The following is a 14,189-nucleotide window of genomic DNA, read 5'->3' on the forward strand; positions in this document are numbered from 1 at the left end:
CTGGAGATCATCCATGAAACCTTTTGTTAAAACTGATCAAAATCTGTAAGAAGTGATAATTAACTTTGATGAACAGATATACCATTTGGAAGGTCATACGAAAATATATAAATGATTTGACCGATTGAAATTTGAAGGGCTGTTTTGGCGATAACGTCAAAAAAGGAAGTGCTGTAGCAGTAGGCCTACATAGTTACCCCTGGTGCACTACTACACCTTGTGTTATGTAACTGAGGTGTTGTGAAGTCTGTGTACAGTAGTCTTGTGCTTTTGCTGCACTAACACTTTTAGCAGAGAAAAATAATAATTACCAGAAAACAATGGGGCTGTCATAGCTTTATAGCTTGAACCCCTAATTACTGAGGTTCCATATATTCATATTTCAGGAAAGGTAATAAAATGTTGACAGTGTTAGCCATGGTGACTGCATATTTTATGTGCTAACAAACACTATTGGCTATCTAAACTTTGTCCACCTGTCTTACATCCCTTAAGTCTGAGTAACACTTCTCAAAATCAAAACCGTCTAACACACAATTATTAAAATATTAAAATGCTTCTGAAATACTGCACATTTCTCTCTTTGTTACAGATCCTTGTCAACATCGGAAACTACTTCACTCTAGAATCGGTGTTTCTGTCTCCAAGGAAAGGAATATATAATTTCAACTTCCATGTCATCAAGGTGTACCAGAGTCAAACGATACAGGTAAATTACAAAGGACAAACTGCCATTCATTCTGAAAGCTACTGAATCTCTGCTTCCCAAAAAGCAGTTCTCAATAACTATAGCCAAGCAGTGACATATGTGACTGGATTTCAATCTCAGACTCACTTGTCTCTACGAGTGAAACTCAGAAAATGTCCATTAAAGATTATTTTTCATTTTTTCTTGATTTTCTTTCTTTTTTGCAGAATGTGGAGGTCGTTTAGGCCTTGAAGTAGCTCGATGCTTCAGAAAACAGTATTGTTTTGTCTAAAAGCATACATTTTTTTCTTTAAAACGGCTAACTTCCTGTCTTTTGTATGGGCCAAAGAAACCCTCGGAGCTGAATTCTCTATTTCCTACTTTAAGAAGTGGACATGTTCAAAAGACCACACATTCTTTAGATAGGCTATTACCAGATTCCTATGTGTAAGGTATCATGGTAAAGCTTAGAATTTGCACTCTTGTGGCATACTTGTGGCCTGTTTTCTTATGACAGGTCACATTGGACATAGAAAGACACACAGGCAAACAGATAGACAGACAAGTGGAAAGTCACAAGCAATCATTTCGGAGGCCTTGGTTACAATGCAGTGTAATTGCCTTTGGTGTGACTGTTCATATAAGGCCTTGATGGATGAGGCCATGGCACTCTCCTTGATGGCTTTATAACAAAGTGTTAACCAGTTTCTTCACTCACAAGGAATGTCATCAGTTGCCTGAGGAAAAAGAAATGCAGTCTTGGTGGCTGTGTCTCTTTGAGAAAGTCGCTGGTGTTTATTTTCTATCTCAAAGTATTGCTAAAGTGCGGGCTACATTTTAAGAGTCACTTCTAAAAAAAAAGACAATGTGCTGATCACATATCCCCATGAACTGATGATAAGTCTCTATTTCCTTTTATTCCTATTTCCTTTGATGGGTTGATAGGGTGCTTTTCAGCTTGGAGCAGGCTTCACTCGGAAATACTTTGATTTTGAGGGCGCTGGCCCAAATACTCAACTCAACTTTTCAAGAAAGAGGACACACCTTGCATGTGGTATTTGCGGAGTAAAAACAACTTTGATATGCAAGGTGCAGCCTCTCTCTTGGAAAAAAATGATTTTGAGGTTGTTGTTGCCCAGGGACATACCGTCATTTCAAAATGGCTGTTAAGTGATTAACCCAGCTAAGTTAACATAGTGTGAGTATGTTCAGCCTGTAGTCCACTGTTGTTCAACCACTGTGCTGTGGCACACTGTAGTGCCATGAGAGATTGGTGCCCCTTCCTTCAGAAATGATTCAGTTGCACTGAATTGGTCTAAAACACCTTTCATTTGTTACAGCACTGAAAGATGTTCTAACTAAAATAATTTCTTGACAAAAGCATACCTTGGTATGTGGTGTACTGTATGTTTCCTGTATCGATGGAGGTTGTATTTTCTCTAATATGTAATGTAGCCTTCTGTATGGGTTTGACACAATAGAGTAATGGGGTTGACACTTGCATTCATCTGACAATGTCCAAGTGCATTAAACCAAGCTATTTTTTCTGTCAGTGTATCTTAATAGATTACATTCTAATTCATTAGATATATCACATATCCTGAATATATACCGTAATAGTTAGTATACATCCACATCTAGCTTATTCATTTTATGGATATAAGATATATTTAAGTTAGAAGATAAAAGAAGAGGGAAGATCCTCTTTCGAGGGTTTCCTTTCAACACAAACTAACCCTTCTTATCTTCACCTGCACTTGCTTTGTCATGCATGTCTTCTGTCCTCTCCGCACACATTGTATTGCTGTTGATTACATCCTCTGTTGTAAGTCTCTTTTGATAAACACATATCTTACATATAGGCCTAATGTGATGTAACGTTGGCTCTTTTGTGGCTTTTTTTGTGGCAGGTGAACTTGATGCTAAACGGGAAGCCGGTGATCTCCGCGTTCGCGGGCGACAAAGACGTGACGCGGGAGGCGGCCACTAACGGGGTGCTGCTGTACCTGGACAAAGAGGACAAGGTCTACTTGAAGCTGGAGAAGGGCAACCTGGTGGGAGGCTGGCAGTACTCCACCTTCTCTGGCTTTCTAGTGTTCCCCCTGTAATGTGACAGGAGAAGAGGAGGAGGAGGAGGAGGAGGAATGCACACAAAAACACATGATGCACGCACATACGCTCATACGCTCATATGCTCACACACACACACACACACACACACACACACACACACACACACACACACACACACACACACACACACACACACACACACACACACACACACCTCAGCAAACACACTCAAAAATAAGAGTGTGTGCGTTTGCTGTCATTGTGCAACCAGTAACCCCCCCCACCGCTTTCAACCCAATGGATTGAGAAGGATACTTCTTCTCAGACTACCGAGAAAAAGAAACAGACAATATCAAGTGTTGGAATCAAACAAAGCACCCCCCTACCCCCAGCCCTTGTTTTTTTTTGAGTCAGCTGAACATTAAATCTCGAAGAGAATCTGTATCACTGCTTTCACTCGCTTCTACTGTACCAAGGCTTCGAGAAGAAAAGAGAAGAGAAGAGAAGGAGAGATGTTTGATCTATCTGTCCTATCCTATCCTATTCTGTCCTATCCTACCTATCCAACCTGGAGCGCTGTGCTTGTGTGTATGTCGCCGCCTGCTCTGCTCTGCTCCGCTGCCCTCCCCTCCTCATCCATGTGTGTTTTGTGGAGGAGGGCTCTGCTGCTTCTCTCTACCGCATGTGTGGTGCAGCTTTTAAAAAAAACATAAAACAAAGGGAAAAAGTAAGTTTTTCTGTCACTGCGTATTTATAGACATGTGCTTCATGGGTGAAATTCTCTCTCTACATGGTCTCTCTACATACATATCATGCCTGTGGGATCACACCTAAGACATAAGAAGGGTGTGAGGAACAAAAAAACGCGAAAAAAGAAACAGCAAGTGACAGAACACATTTGTAAAATATATAATTACCTGTTAACGTATTATCAGATTCAACAGTACATCATGAAAAACAGACGTTCACATAAAGTGATTGTTTCCTTTCTGTTAAAGCTACACATGAAACACGTATATGCCTAATACTTAATGCTCTCAATGTGCCTGTTTACATTCATCTTTGTGGTTGCATGTCCACGTACCATCACCTGATCAGCACATGCTTGTATACATCAAGATCCACCACCACCCTATACGCAGCAAATGACTCGATCTGGATCAACTATTATTATGTTGGAGCATCAACAATTTTTGGGACAATTGCCTGACTCTTCGTCTAGAACTGCCCAACCCGCCCCCCCAGAACCCTATCATAGCACAATCTCTTCAGGCCCCTGGTACTGTGTGGCAGAACTAAACATATTGGCTCTGTTGAAGTGGAAAAAGTGGACAAATGTGTTTTGGGAAAAGCTAGCCACCTCAATGTAGGATATCCATCTGTGGTTATAACAAAAAGAGACCAGCTCTTAAAGAAGTCAAGCTTAGTTGAGAAATTGGTGGAGATGTGTTATCCCTGATGAGTAGGCTCAATGTTCAAACATAATATCACTGATTCTTGAAAGTTTGGCAAAAACATGTCTCTGCAGTAAAATATTAATTCTGTTGAAAATCAACTAAATTTTCACAAACAAAATGAACCCAGGTAATGGCCAAGGGGTCTGTCACACGAATACACAGTTGTTTGAAATATTTAAGTGCAATTTTATTACTTTTCATGGCTATAAACCTGTCCACACCCTGTAAAAACGCCTGTCCCAAGGACTGGCATCATCATTTCAATTGACTTAAAATACAAAAATCACTAACAGAATTGAACAATATCACCATGATGTGGAAGACCATATTAAAGTAGTTCTACAGATGTGCACATAGTGGATGTAAAACAATATTTACTATTATTTACTGATTGCTCAAAATGTGTCCACCATATTGGTCACCACCGTCAGATTTTTTCTAAAAGACAATAAAATCAGGTATGTACAAGGTCATTTTCATTACTGAGGACCCCTTTTCAAACCTTTAGCTCTACTGCCTACTTCACCATCACTGAAGCTCCTGTAAGTTTATTATTTTGTCCTCAATTTGTTAATTTGTTTGGACACTGGTACTGTCCCAACCATAAACTGTCAACACCGTCGGGGGTTTTAATAGTATTGTATTACATTAATGTTAATAAATATAATTTTTTTCAGAAAAGGTATGAAGCACTCAAGAAACAGAGCGAAAATGAAATGGCTAATGTGAACAAACAATGCATAATATTTAAAAGAGTGTTTTTTTGTCTCACACCGTCAGATGTCACCAACGTCAGATTTTGTTCTGCTCATCATGTTGTTCCATATTTTACTAAATTGTGCTGGTTAATGAAACATTACTAGGCATGTTAGTAATAATTGTGATCCAAAATGATACTCTAGCCACCACTGAGGTGCATTTGGATGTTTTTTTTGTCAGAAAACCTGACGGTGGTGACATCTGATGGAGTTCACCAAAAAACACATGTTTTAAGTGTTTTTGACATGTTTTAAGAATATGCATACAATAAGTATCTACAGTTATGTTGAATTGTTAAAGTAATTCACTTTAATACAGTAAACATGTGTTTTTACTTCTAATTCTTTCTGCCGCTGTTGGCAAAACAAGAAAGAGCCCATTTTATGAAAAATGTTAAACATGGGGAGCTTGGCCAATGCATTCACTGCACAGCCAAGACCTACATCTATGATAATACACCTCTATATTTTGGATTTGAACAACTTAAAAGCTGTTTTTACCACATTTTCAACAACCAGTGGCTTACTTCCTAGATAATCTACTAATGAAGTAAAAGCACATGCTCATACTGTGCACACACAAAAATAAAGTGTTTATGCAAGATGCCATTGACTTGAGAGGGCTATTTATTTTGCTAAATGCAGGTACTAATTAGGCCACTTTCACCACTCTCAGATTACTGTCACCACCGTCAGTTCTTAAGTCACCACCGTAAGAAGGAGTTTTGGACATTTTAAAGGAATGTGCTTACAACATTTTCCTTAGGAGTTGTTGAAATATCAAAGTAATAGCCAATTAAAGCCTACACGAATATTTGTGAAATTACAAAAAATTGTTTGTTCTATTTAGGCGTTAAGTAAGCATCGTATGACGGTACATATTTTAAAATTAGAACACATGAAACAGTATTAAAATAGAACAAAAGTGAATTTTCAACATTTAAAGGCATATGTGTGAACCAAAAAATACACATAATCACTTAAAAACTCCAGATACATATGCAACCAAATCAATACAATTTTAATAACTTTTAATTGTGTCTGACGGTGTTGACAAAAAACAAGGTATGATCAGAGAAAAGCCTGATTTCTGAAAAAAATACATAATGGGGAGATTGGCCTTGTGCATTTCCGAAAAGCCAAGACCTTAGTCTACGAGGATATACCATATAATTTTGTAATTCACTTTGTTTTTTTCTGTCAACATTACAACCTGTTTTAGCCACTTTCTCAAGAATCAGTGACATACAGTACGCACCAGGGACGTAGCAGCACATTGCAGACCCTATGCACAATTAGCTCAAATGGACCCCCCAGCCACATATAAATATGACTGTGTGTGGGCCCCCAATACATGGGGCCCTGGTGACTCAGTCACACTTCACCCCCATGTACGACACCCCTGGTAAGCACAATTGAAAAGCATTTGTAAGCCTTCATTTTCTTAACTCATTGAAGTCCTCCCTTATGTTTTCCTCCATTTCCCCCTCGTAAACTGTACAACTCTGCTGGTTCTGTAATGCCATTGGCTGAGGACCAGAGGAGTCAATGCCAGTGGAGTAGTCATGGAACTCTATAGGTGGTAGCCATGGCCATCGTGACCCTATATACAAGCTGTACAGTATTGAGCAGAACAGACCTTGGCAACTCTTAACACGGAAGGCCCGTTCACACTGAGAAAAATGTTTTATTTTTAATGGTGTAAATTTTATTGGATGTTGGAGTTTATACCTTAGTGGTAAAGGCAATTAAATGACAGTGGTGACGATTGATTTATCGTTTTACAATAGAGGCCACTGCTCCATGCGTATACACCGTACCCTGTGACTGACTTCCATTCGAATTTCAAAGGTGTTTCAAGCTGGACCTTGCAAGGAGCAATCATGGCGCACTCAAGAAAACAGGGTACCAAGAAATCAGTGGCTTCTACTGTATTCGACGATCCCCAATCAACAATGTGATGATGAACAATGATGGCAACTGGAATCCTTTGGGATTCACTGGACATCATTGTTTACACTGACTTGTTCACGCCCATGAAAATCACATATTGTGGCATTCAAGTGTCAGTCTTGTGTGTGGATTGTTGCGGTGATATAGTTCTAGATGTAGATATTGACATTGTTATTATATCTTGGTGTGAACGGGCCATTAACAGCTCTCTAGCAATATGAAAAAGATGTGTTAATAATAATAATTGTATTTAATATCAAAAGAAAGTATTCAGAAAACATGTTTATCAAAGCTGCGTTTGGCCTAAGATTTGTGGAAATCCTAACAAAGAATGTGTGTACTGTATGTATGTGTGGGTGTGTGATGTGTGGGCTGTCAAAAAATATTTTAAAGGATAAATTCACAGAGATGAATCGCTCCTGTGTGGATTCTGTTGTGTCTGTCTCTGTTGTGACGCTGGTAAACTGGGACATTTTTAAAACCACCACTTTGGCTGTTTTTGTTTCTCAGGACCCAAAGTGAAACACTTGACACAGACAACAATTTCAAAAACTCATACACAATTCAGAGTGGGTAACAGTTGTCGCCTGTGATGCATAGTCTAACACAAAGAGGTCCTTTTTTTAGGTCCGGATAGTAGCTTTCACATCGAGGGGCAGTGGTGGTGCTGGGATAGTCGGCACAGAAGTCCTTCTAGACACACTTGAAAGTGTCGGGAGATATATTAATAATAAATGGGCGTCACGTGTGCGTGCATGCAACACAAACACACGCACACGCTTGCACGCACATAGGCCCACACGTAAATACACACACACACACACACACACACACACACACACACACACACACACACACACACACACACACACACACACACACACACACACACACACACACACACACACACACACACACACACACCAAACAACGGCATTGTATTTACAATACATATCTGCAGTTATTTTACCAGGATACTTTCAAACATCTTTAAATTAACAGTCAATTTCAAATGCAAACTAAGACTGTCATTTTGGCATTCCATAACTCAGCTGTACCATACTGACAGTACAGTATGGCAAACAACCGTTAAATATGATTCAATTTTGCATTTGCACTGTATTTTAATAATCACCACCTCCAGGGACGAAGTTAGGAGAATGTGTTGTAATTGCAGTGAAGCGAGAAGGGAAAGGTGTTGGTGTCTGTGGAGTACTGTGGAGCGCACCTCACGACTCTTGTAACTTTTTCCAGCATTTAAAAGTCATGCACTACGAAGTAACAAAACATGCTACTTTTTAAACATGCATACATGCTTTAGTTTTCGTCTTCAGTTGTATATTTTCTCTTTTTAGGGCCTTTTTGCCTTTATTTCTGACAGGATAGTGGAGGAGAGACAGGAAATGAGTGGAGAGAGAGACAGGGATGGATTGGCAAATGACCCAGGCCGGAATCAAACCCGGGTCACCAGTGTAGTAACCCAGTGCCCTACCATTAGGCCGCGGCAGGACCAGTTGTATATGCGTGCTGCTCATTCACTAATGTGATCTCTTTATTATTATTTAGTAGTGTGTTTGACCAAAGTACAGTCAGGTTTGCTGCCATAGATGATTGGTAATTCAACGTGGCGGACAGGGGAAGATACCAATTGAAAAGTGCAATTTTCCAAGTCATACCTGAATGATTAGACATTGATGGTGTTGCAAAATATTCATGAAAAAGGGTAACATTTGACAATGCAGCATAAATTCTGAAAATAAACGACTAAAAAAATGACATACTTTACCTTTAAATATGTTTCTTTGTGGTTCCATGACTTTATATTCATGTTCACCTAGAATGATTTTATTTCCCCTTTTACCCCAAATTGCATACTTATGAAATTGTGCTACAGTTTCTGTTGCTTGTGCTTTATCATGCACCACAGTTTGGAGGACACACTACTTACTTTAAAATTTGTAATACAGGTTTGCAATATTAAGCTTTTAATTTTTTTTGTTTGGGTTCAACACTGTTGTGTTGTTATCAACATTCTCTCTTCCGTTATTCCTGCTGTGATCCTACCCTTGTTTGCAGTCCACTTATTAATTTACACGCCATCTACTGTTTACGTGCGTGCGTGCGTGCATGCATGCGTGCATGTGTGTGTGTCCGTGTGTGTGTGTATGTGTGTGTGTGTGATCCTTTTATATGTGTTCATTAACATATTCATCTCTCATCCTTTAACTTTTAATCAATAACAGGTAACAGTGTCTTGCGATGCATACAAAACAAATTGAGCCAATCTGAGGTGCTGGGTTCAGGTTGAGACTTTGTCTACAGTCAGTGACCGATTATGATGGGCCCCTGGGTTAGACAACAAGAAAGACCCCCCTCCACAGGTGTTGCTGGTTTACAAAAAGATTCAGGGTTTTAGGCTAGATGGCAGCGACCCGATATTGTTGGGGGTTCAGAGTGACATACCCTGAGAAAAATTCAGTTGTTAAAAGGGTGATTTTAACACACTATGAAAAAGGAAAGGAAAGGAAATACAGTGGCTTGGTCTTCAGGCCCCCCTTGAGTCTTGGGCCCCTGTGCCTGGCCCCAGTAGACTCATGGCCGTAGCTACCATTGAGGACACAGAGGTCATGTCCTCTGTATTTTTTTTCAGAGATGTAAAATTTGTCTTTGATAAAAATCGATCTAGGATCAACAATGAGAAATTCAGTCTATATACGCCACCCCCATTTATCCTCAAGGCTGTGATTACTGAAAACAAACGTAAGAGTTTGACTGAAGAGTTAGAAGCATTCTAAATGTACAGCATGCAGTACAACACGCAATATTTGACCCCGGTATTTGAAAATGTCTCGTTACGGCCCTGAGTAGGCCTGTGCAGCAGTAATCCTCCCTTGTCTGCAGTACTGGAAGTTTAAAGGGACACTGTGCAGGAAATGGTCAAAAAAGGTACTGCAAATATGCTGCTCATTGAAACTGGGCTGCCTATTACCAAATTTGATCTTTACATGAACGTTTACTGAGTAATAAACAAATATTTTCTAGTATGGTCCAAGTACAGTCATTTTTGCAGCTAAAAATGGCTTTTTTTGGAAATTCAAAATGGCGGACCATGGAGAAGATCCCCCTTTTCATGTAGGAAAAATACAATTTTTCCAGTTATAATGAATACTTAGAATGTGATGCTGGTGGTAAGTATTCATGAAAAGGGTAACATTAGTGAATGGGCAGCATGAATTCTGGAAATAAACAACTAAAAATCTCACACAGTGTCCCTTTAAACCTCGATGTATGACCAACAAATGAAAAAAATGTTGACCAAGACCACAGCATATAGTAGGCTACTGCACAGCAAATGTAATGCAGATTTCCTACTGATAGCTGTAAAAAATAGTGTTCAATTGGAAGATACTGCCAGTTCCCTCACTTGAGTCATCAATAAAATTTGGTTCAATTCAAAAAGAATACTACATTCTCTCTCTCTCTCTCTCTCTCTCTCTCTCTCTCTCTCTCTCTCTCTCTCTCTCTCTCTCTCTCTCTCTCTCTCTCTCCCTCATACACTCACACACACGCACAAGCACGCACGCACGTACGCACACACTCAAAAATTATTGTGTAGTGCTCAAATTTTTCTTACTCAACGGAGATTAAAAAAACCCCAGACCAAACCACAATCTGTATCTGAAGGTGCTTTCGACCATTCAGTGATTTTTTTTATTTTTCAAGTGTCTTTATCTGATTGTATCAAAGTGTCTGCGATAGTTCTCTTCTTTTGCTGTTACCCAAGTCTCAATCTGTGTTTATCGTTGGGGTGCACTGCACATCATTCTGGTTTCCAAGCAGATTTTAAAACAGGCTGTTTTTCTTTTACTCACAGAAGAATGGCACAGCAAGAACAGTATAAATACGCAAATTGTAGCAAGCTACAACTACTGACACGGAACCTAGTAAGACATCCAAAACAGACCACAGGGCCCACATTTCGTGAAATGTGTCAAATTAAGAGATCAAATCTGTGTCATTGTCTCTTGTCCCATTTCAACGTCTGTCTACTGTGGATGAAAACTGAATAAGATCTCGGAGACTGTTTCATGAAATTGTTAATGACTACAAGCCCAAAGGTAGATTCATCATTGTCAGTATACTGTACGTCCTGTCCTGACTACTCACAGTGGTTGATGTAGGCACCTATGATTTGATAAATAGTGTTTCTTTCTACGATGTAAAACAACATTTTTTTCTTGTGAGAAGGGGGGGGGGCACTTTTCACTCTCTTCTCCCCTAACCCCTGGCTATCAATGACTATTTCATGGACATCTCTGTCACTCTTGTGATTTATATTTTAAGATATTGATTTGTTCATCCCCATCTGTTTTCACAGACACAAACAGCAAAACTATTCATCATGGTTGGCAAACCATGAACACGTTGTCAGAGACGCACAGTAGGCCTATCTTGTAAGCTCTTCAAGTAATTTCAAAAGTCTCTAAATTATGTGGTGTCATGGTAGTTAATAATCACAAAAATGTAACAATGCCAGCTACACTAAATAAAACCATCTGTTGAAAGGGTGGATAGAAATTTAAATGAGAAGTAACACGTTCCCTTGCACACTGTATAAAGTGAACAAAGATCTCATGTTGCCTTATTATGTACTGTAGCCTATATAGTATTTCACTCAGATTACCGAAGAGACGCTAGCCGAAAGAGACGAGGTAACACTTTATAATAATGGATGTATAAAACCATTATAAAGGGCCCTGCTGTGGTCAACCGGTGGGGCACTCGTCTGCCATGTGACTGACCCGGGTTCGATTACCGGCCCGGGTCTTTTGCCAGCCCTTCCCCGTCTCTCTCTCCACACTCGCTTCCTGTCACCACCTTCACTGTCCTGTCATAAATAAAGTAAAAAAGACCAAAATAATGATAATAATTTAAAAAGCATTATAAAGACTTAGTAAATAATTAAGCAATGATGAACAAAACATTAACAAATGTTTTGTATTATTGTTTTATTAATGCTTTATAAAATGTATACAAATAATATATTCAAGATTTTACAAACCTTTTAGCAGAGTATTTTTTACTCATATACAAAAATAAATGATAAAAAACAACTTACCTACAAAATATTAACGTAACATTCCCACTCATTTACAAACATTTGTTAATCATAAGTTAACTATCTACTAAGTTTTTATAATGCTTTTATGCATCCATTATTAGTGTTACCAGAGAGGAGCTACAAATATGATGTAAAAGGTGATGTTCTATGGGTCTAGTTCCAGTATCTTGTTTTACCTTATCTGTCAATCCAATCTCAAACCCAGCGCTTCAGCATATGACGCCATAGGTTCCCCTCTCGTGTTGCAATCAGGCCAGGTTGCCTAGACCTTCCCCTATATTCAACTGTTACTGAAATATGCTTGTCAAAGGGGTGGCCTTTGGCTTCACAATGTGATGCAAAGGGACCATGCGATACAAGGGGGTGGGGAGATCTCTGTTGGCATATTATAGATAGATTTCCCGTTTACAAACATTTGTGCTGGGAGGAGCGACAAGATGCTAAGCAGCCAACCGCGTGAGCGGATTTATTGACAGATGTTTCTAATAAGTCAGAGGTTGCAGAGGGACCCCTAACTGAGCAGCAGACAGGAATGTTAGCAATATTTCAGGTGGAAGGAGTTATAAAGTGGTCAACAAATCCTAACAAACCTTCTCTCTGCCAGTCTACCTCTGCCCAGGTTCCTCAACATAGATGTCAATGTCACCCGATGCTCACGTGATATCATGGATAAATGTCAAATAAAAGCCATTACAAACACACACAAGACCAGGCATATGGCCTCTACACAGTACATTGAGAGTTGGTCAAAGTGTCAACATACTGTATGACGTGTTGGGTATGAGACTGTAATGTCTACATTGTGGTCAGAATCGTGGGGTAGGCCTAATTGGGTACTAATTAAAAATCCTAGGCCCTGCCGTGGCCATGCGGTGGGGCACTCGTCTGCCGTGCGGCTGACCCGGGTTCAATTCCTGGCCTGGGTCCTTTGCCTGCCCTTCCCCGTCTCTCTCTCCCCACTCGCTTCCTGTCACCACCATTACGGTCCTATTATAAATAAAGTAAAAAAGACCACACAAAAAAACCTTGACACCGGTCTCTTGGCATGTTCTCAAATGATTCAGTGGATTACACTGCAGCTGGCTCTTCAATAATGATGCAGCAATAAGTGCATTACGGTTTAGGAAATTCAACAGCACAACAGCACTTCATTTCAATTTGCTTAAATTGCTCTTGTCTGTGGTATGATGATACTTTATTCACCCGGCAAATAGGACTGTTCAGGACAGCAAACTTCAAATATTAGGCTAAATCATTAAACTCTTCTGAATAAAATACCCTGTAATGAATACAATACTCACAATGCAGTGACATTGAGGGCATGTTTTACTCTTTGCATTCATTCCTCATTCATTAATAGGCTACATTAAGAACACCCTCACATCTCACATAATTACAGGTACCTGTGAAGGCTTAATCTATTGGAGAACCAAAAAACCCCAGTAAGGTTCAAGGTACTGAGCAAAGATATTATTGTGTTTTGTGGCACAGGGACAGGCTGATAACTGATAGCCTCGGAAATAATGGGAGCAATAACATCTGTGGGACTGTGCTGAGGCCTTATCTTGTATTGTGTTGTGTTTGTGGAGCGAACCAGCACCACACCAATACATTAACTGTCCCACTGTCAGCAGCTGAAAGCAGCAGTATTACAGCATCCCATCAGGACTGTTGATGGCGTATACAGTAGTCATCTGGCAGGTAGAGGGCTAACCAGAGAAACAGCTGATTTGGTGTTTATTCCCATTGATCATCATATCTGACGAGTTCCCTCCCTGCTTACTCTCTTGCAAATAATCTATGGATCCCTCTGCCTGCGCCGGGTACTAGGATAATGAGTTTGGACTCATGAGCTGGTGCAGGCACAGACACACAGACACACAGGCACAGACACACACACCGACACCGACACCGACACACACACACACACACACACACACACACACACACACACACACACACACACACACACACACACACACACACACACACACACACACACACACACACACACACACACACACACACACACACACACACACTGGAGAAAAGTTTTTGCTTCGCAGCTTAAACCTTTCTATTGAGAACATAACACCAGGCCAATTACTCCCCATATTAAATCACCCCTGAGCAACAAA

At 39.9% G+C, this 14,189-nt stretch overlaps 1 protein-coding gene across 1 annotated transcript in view; it reads left to right on the forward strand.

The window, feature by feature from the left end:
- The window catches only part of cbln4 (cerebellin 4 precursor), a 7,975-nt gene extending 5,179 nt beyond the window's left edge, over nucleotides 1-2,796 (forward strand). The window contains exons 2-3 of the mRNA XM_063207702.1: nucleotides 593-709; nucleotides 2,599-2,796. Of these exons, the coding sequence (XP_063063772.1) occupies nucleotides 593-709; nucleotides 2,599-2,796 (315 nt within the window). The remainder of the gene's footprint in view (nucleotides 1-592; nucleotides 710-2,598) is intronic.
- The last annotated feature ends 11,393 nt before the right edge of the window (nucleotides 2,797-14,189 follow it).

This window comes from Engraulis encrasicolus, chromosome 10 (assembly GCF_034702125.1).
Source record: "Engraulis encrasicolus isolate BLACKSEA-1 chromosome 10, IST_EnEncr_1.0, whole genome shotgun sequence".
Lineage (NCBI taxonomy): Eukaryota > Metazoa > Chordata > Actinopteri > Clupeiformes > Engraulidae > Engraulis > Engraulis encrasicolus.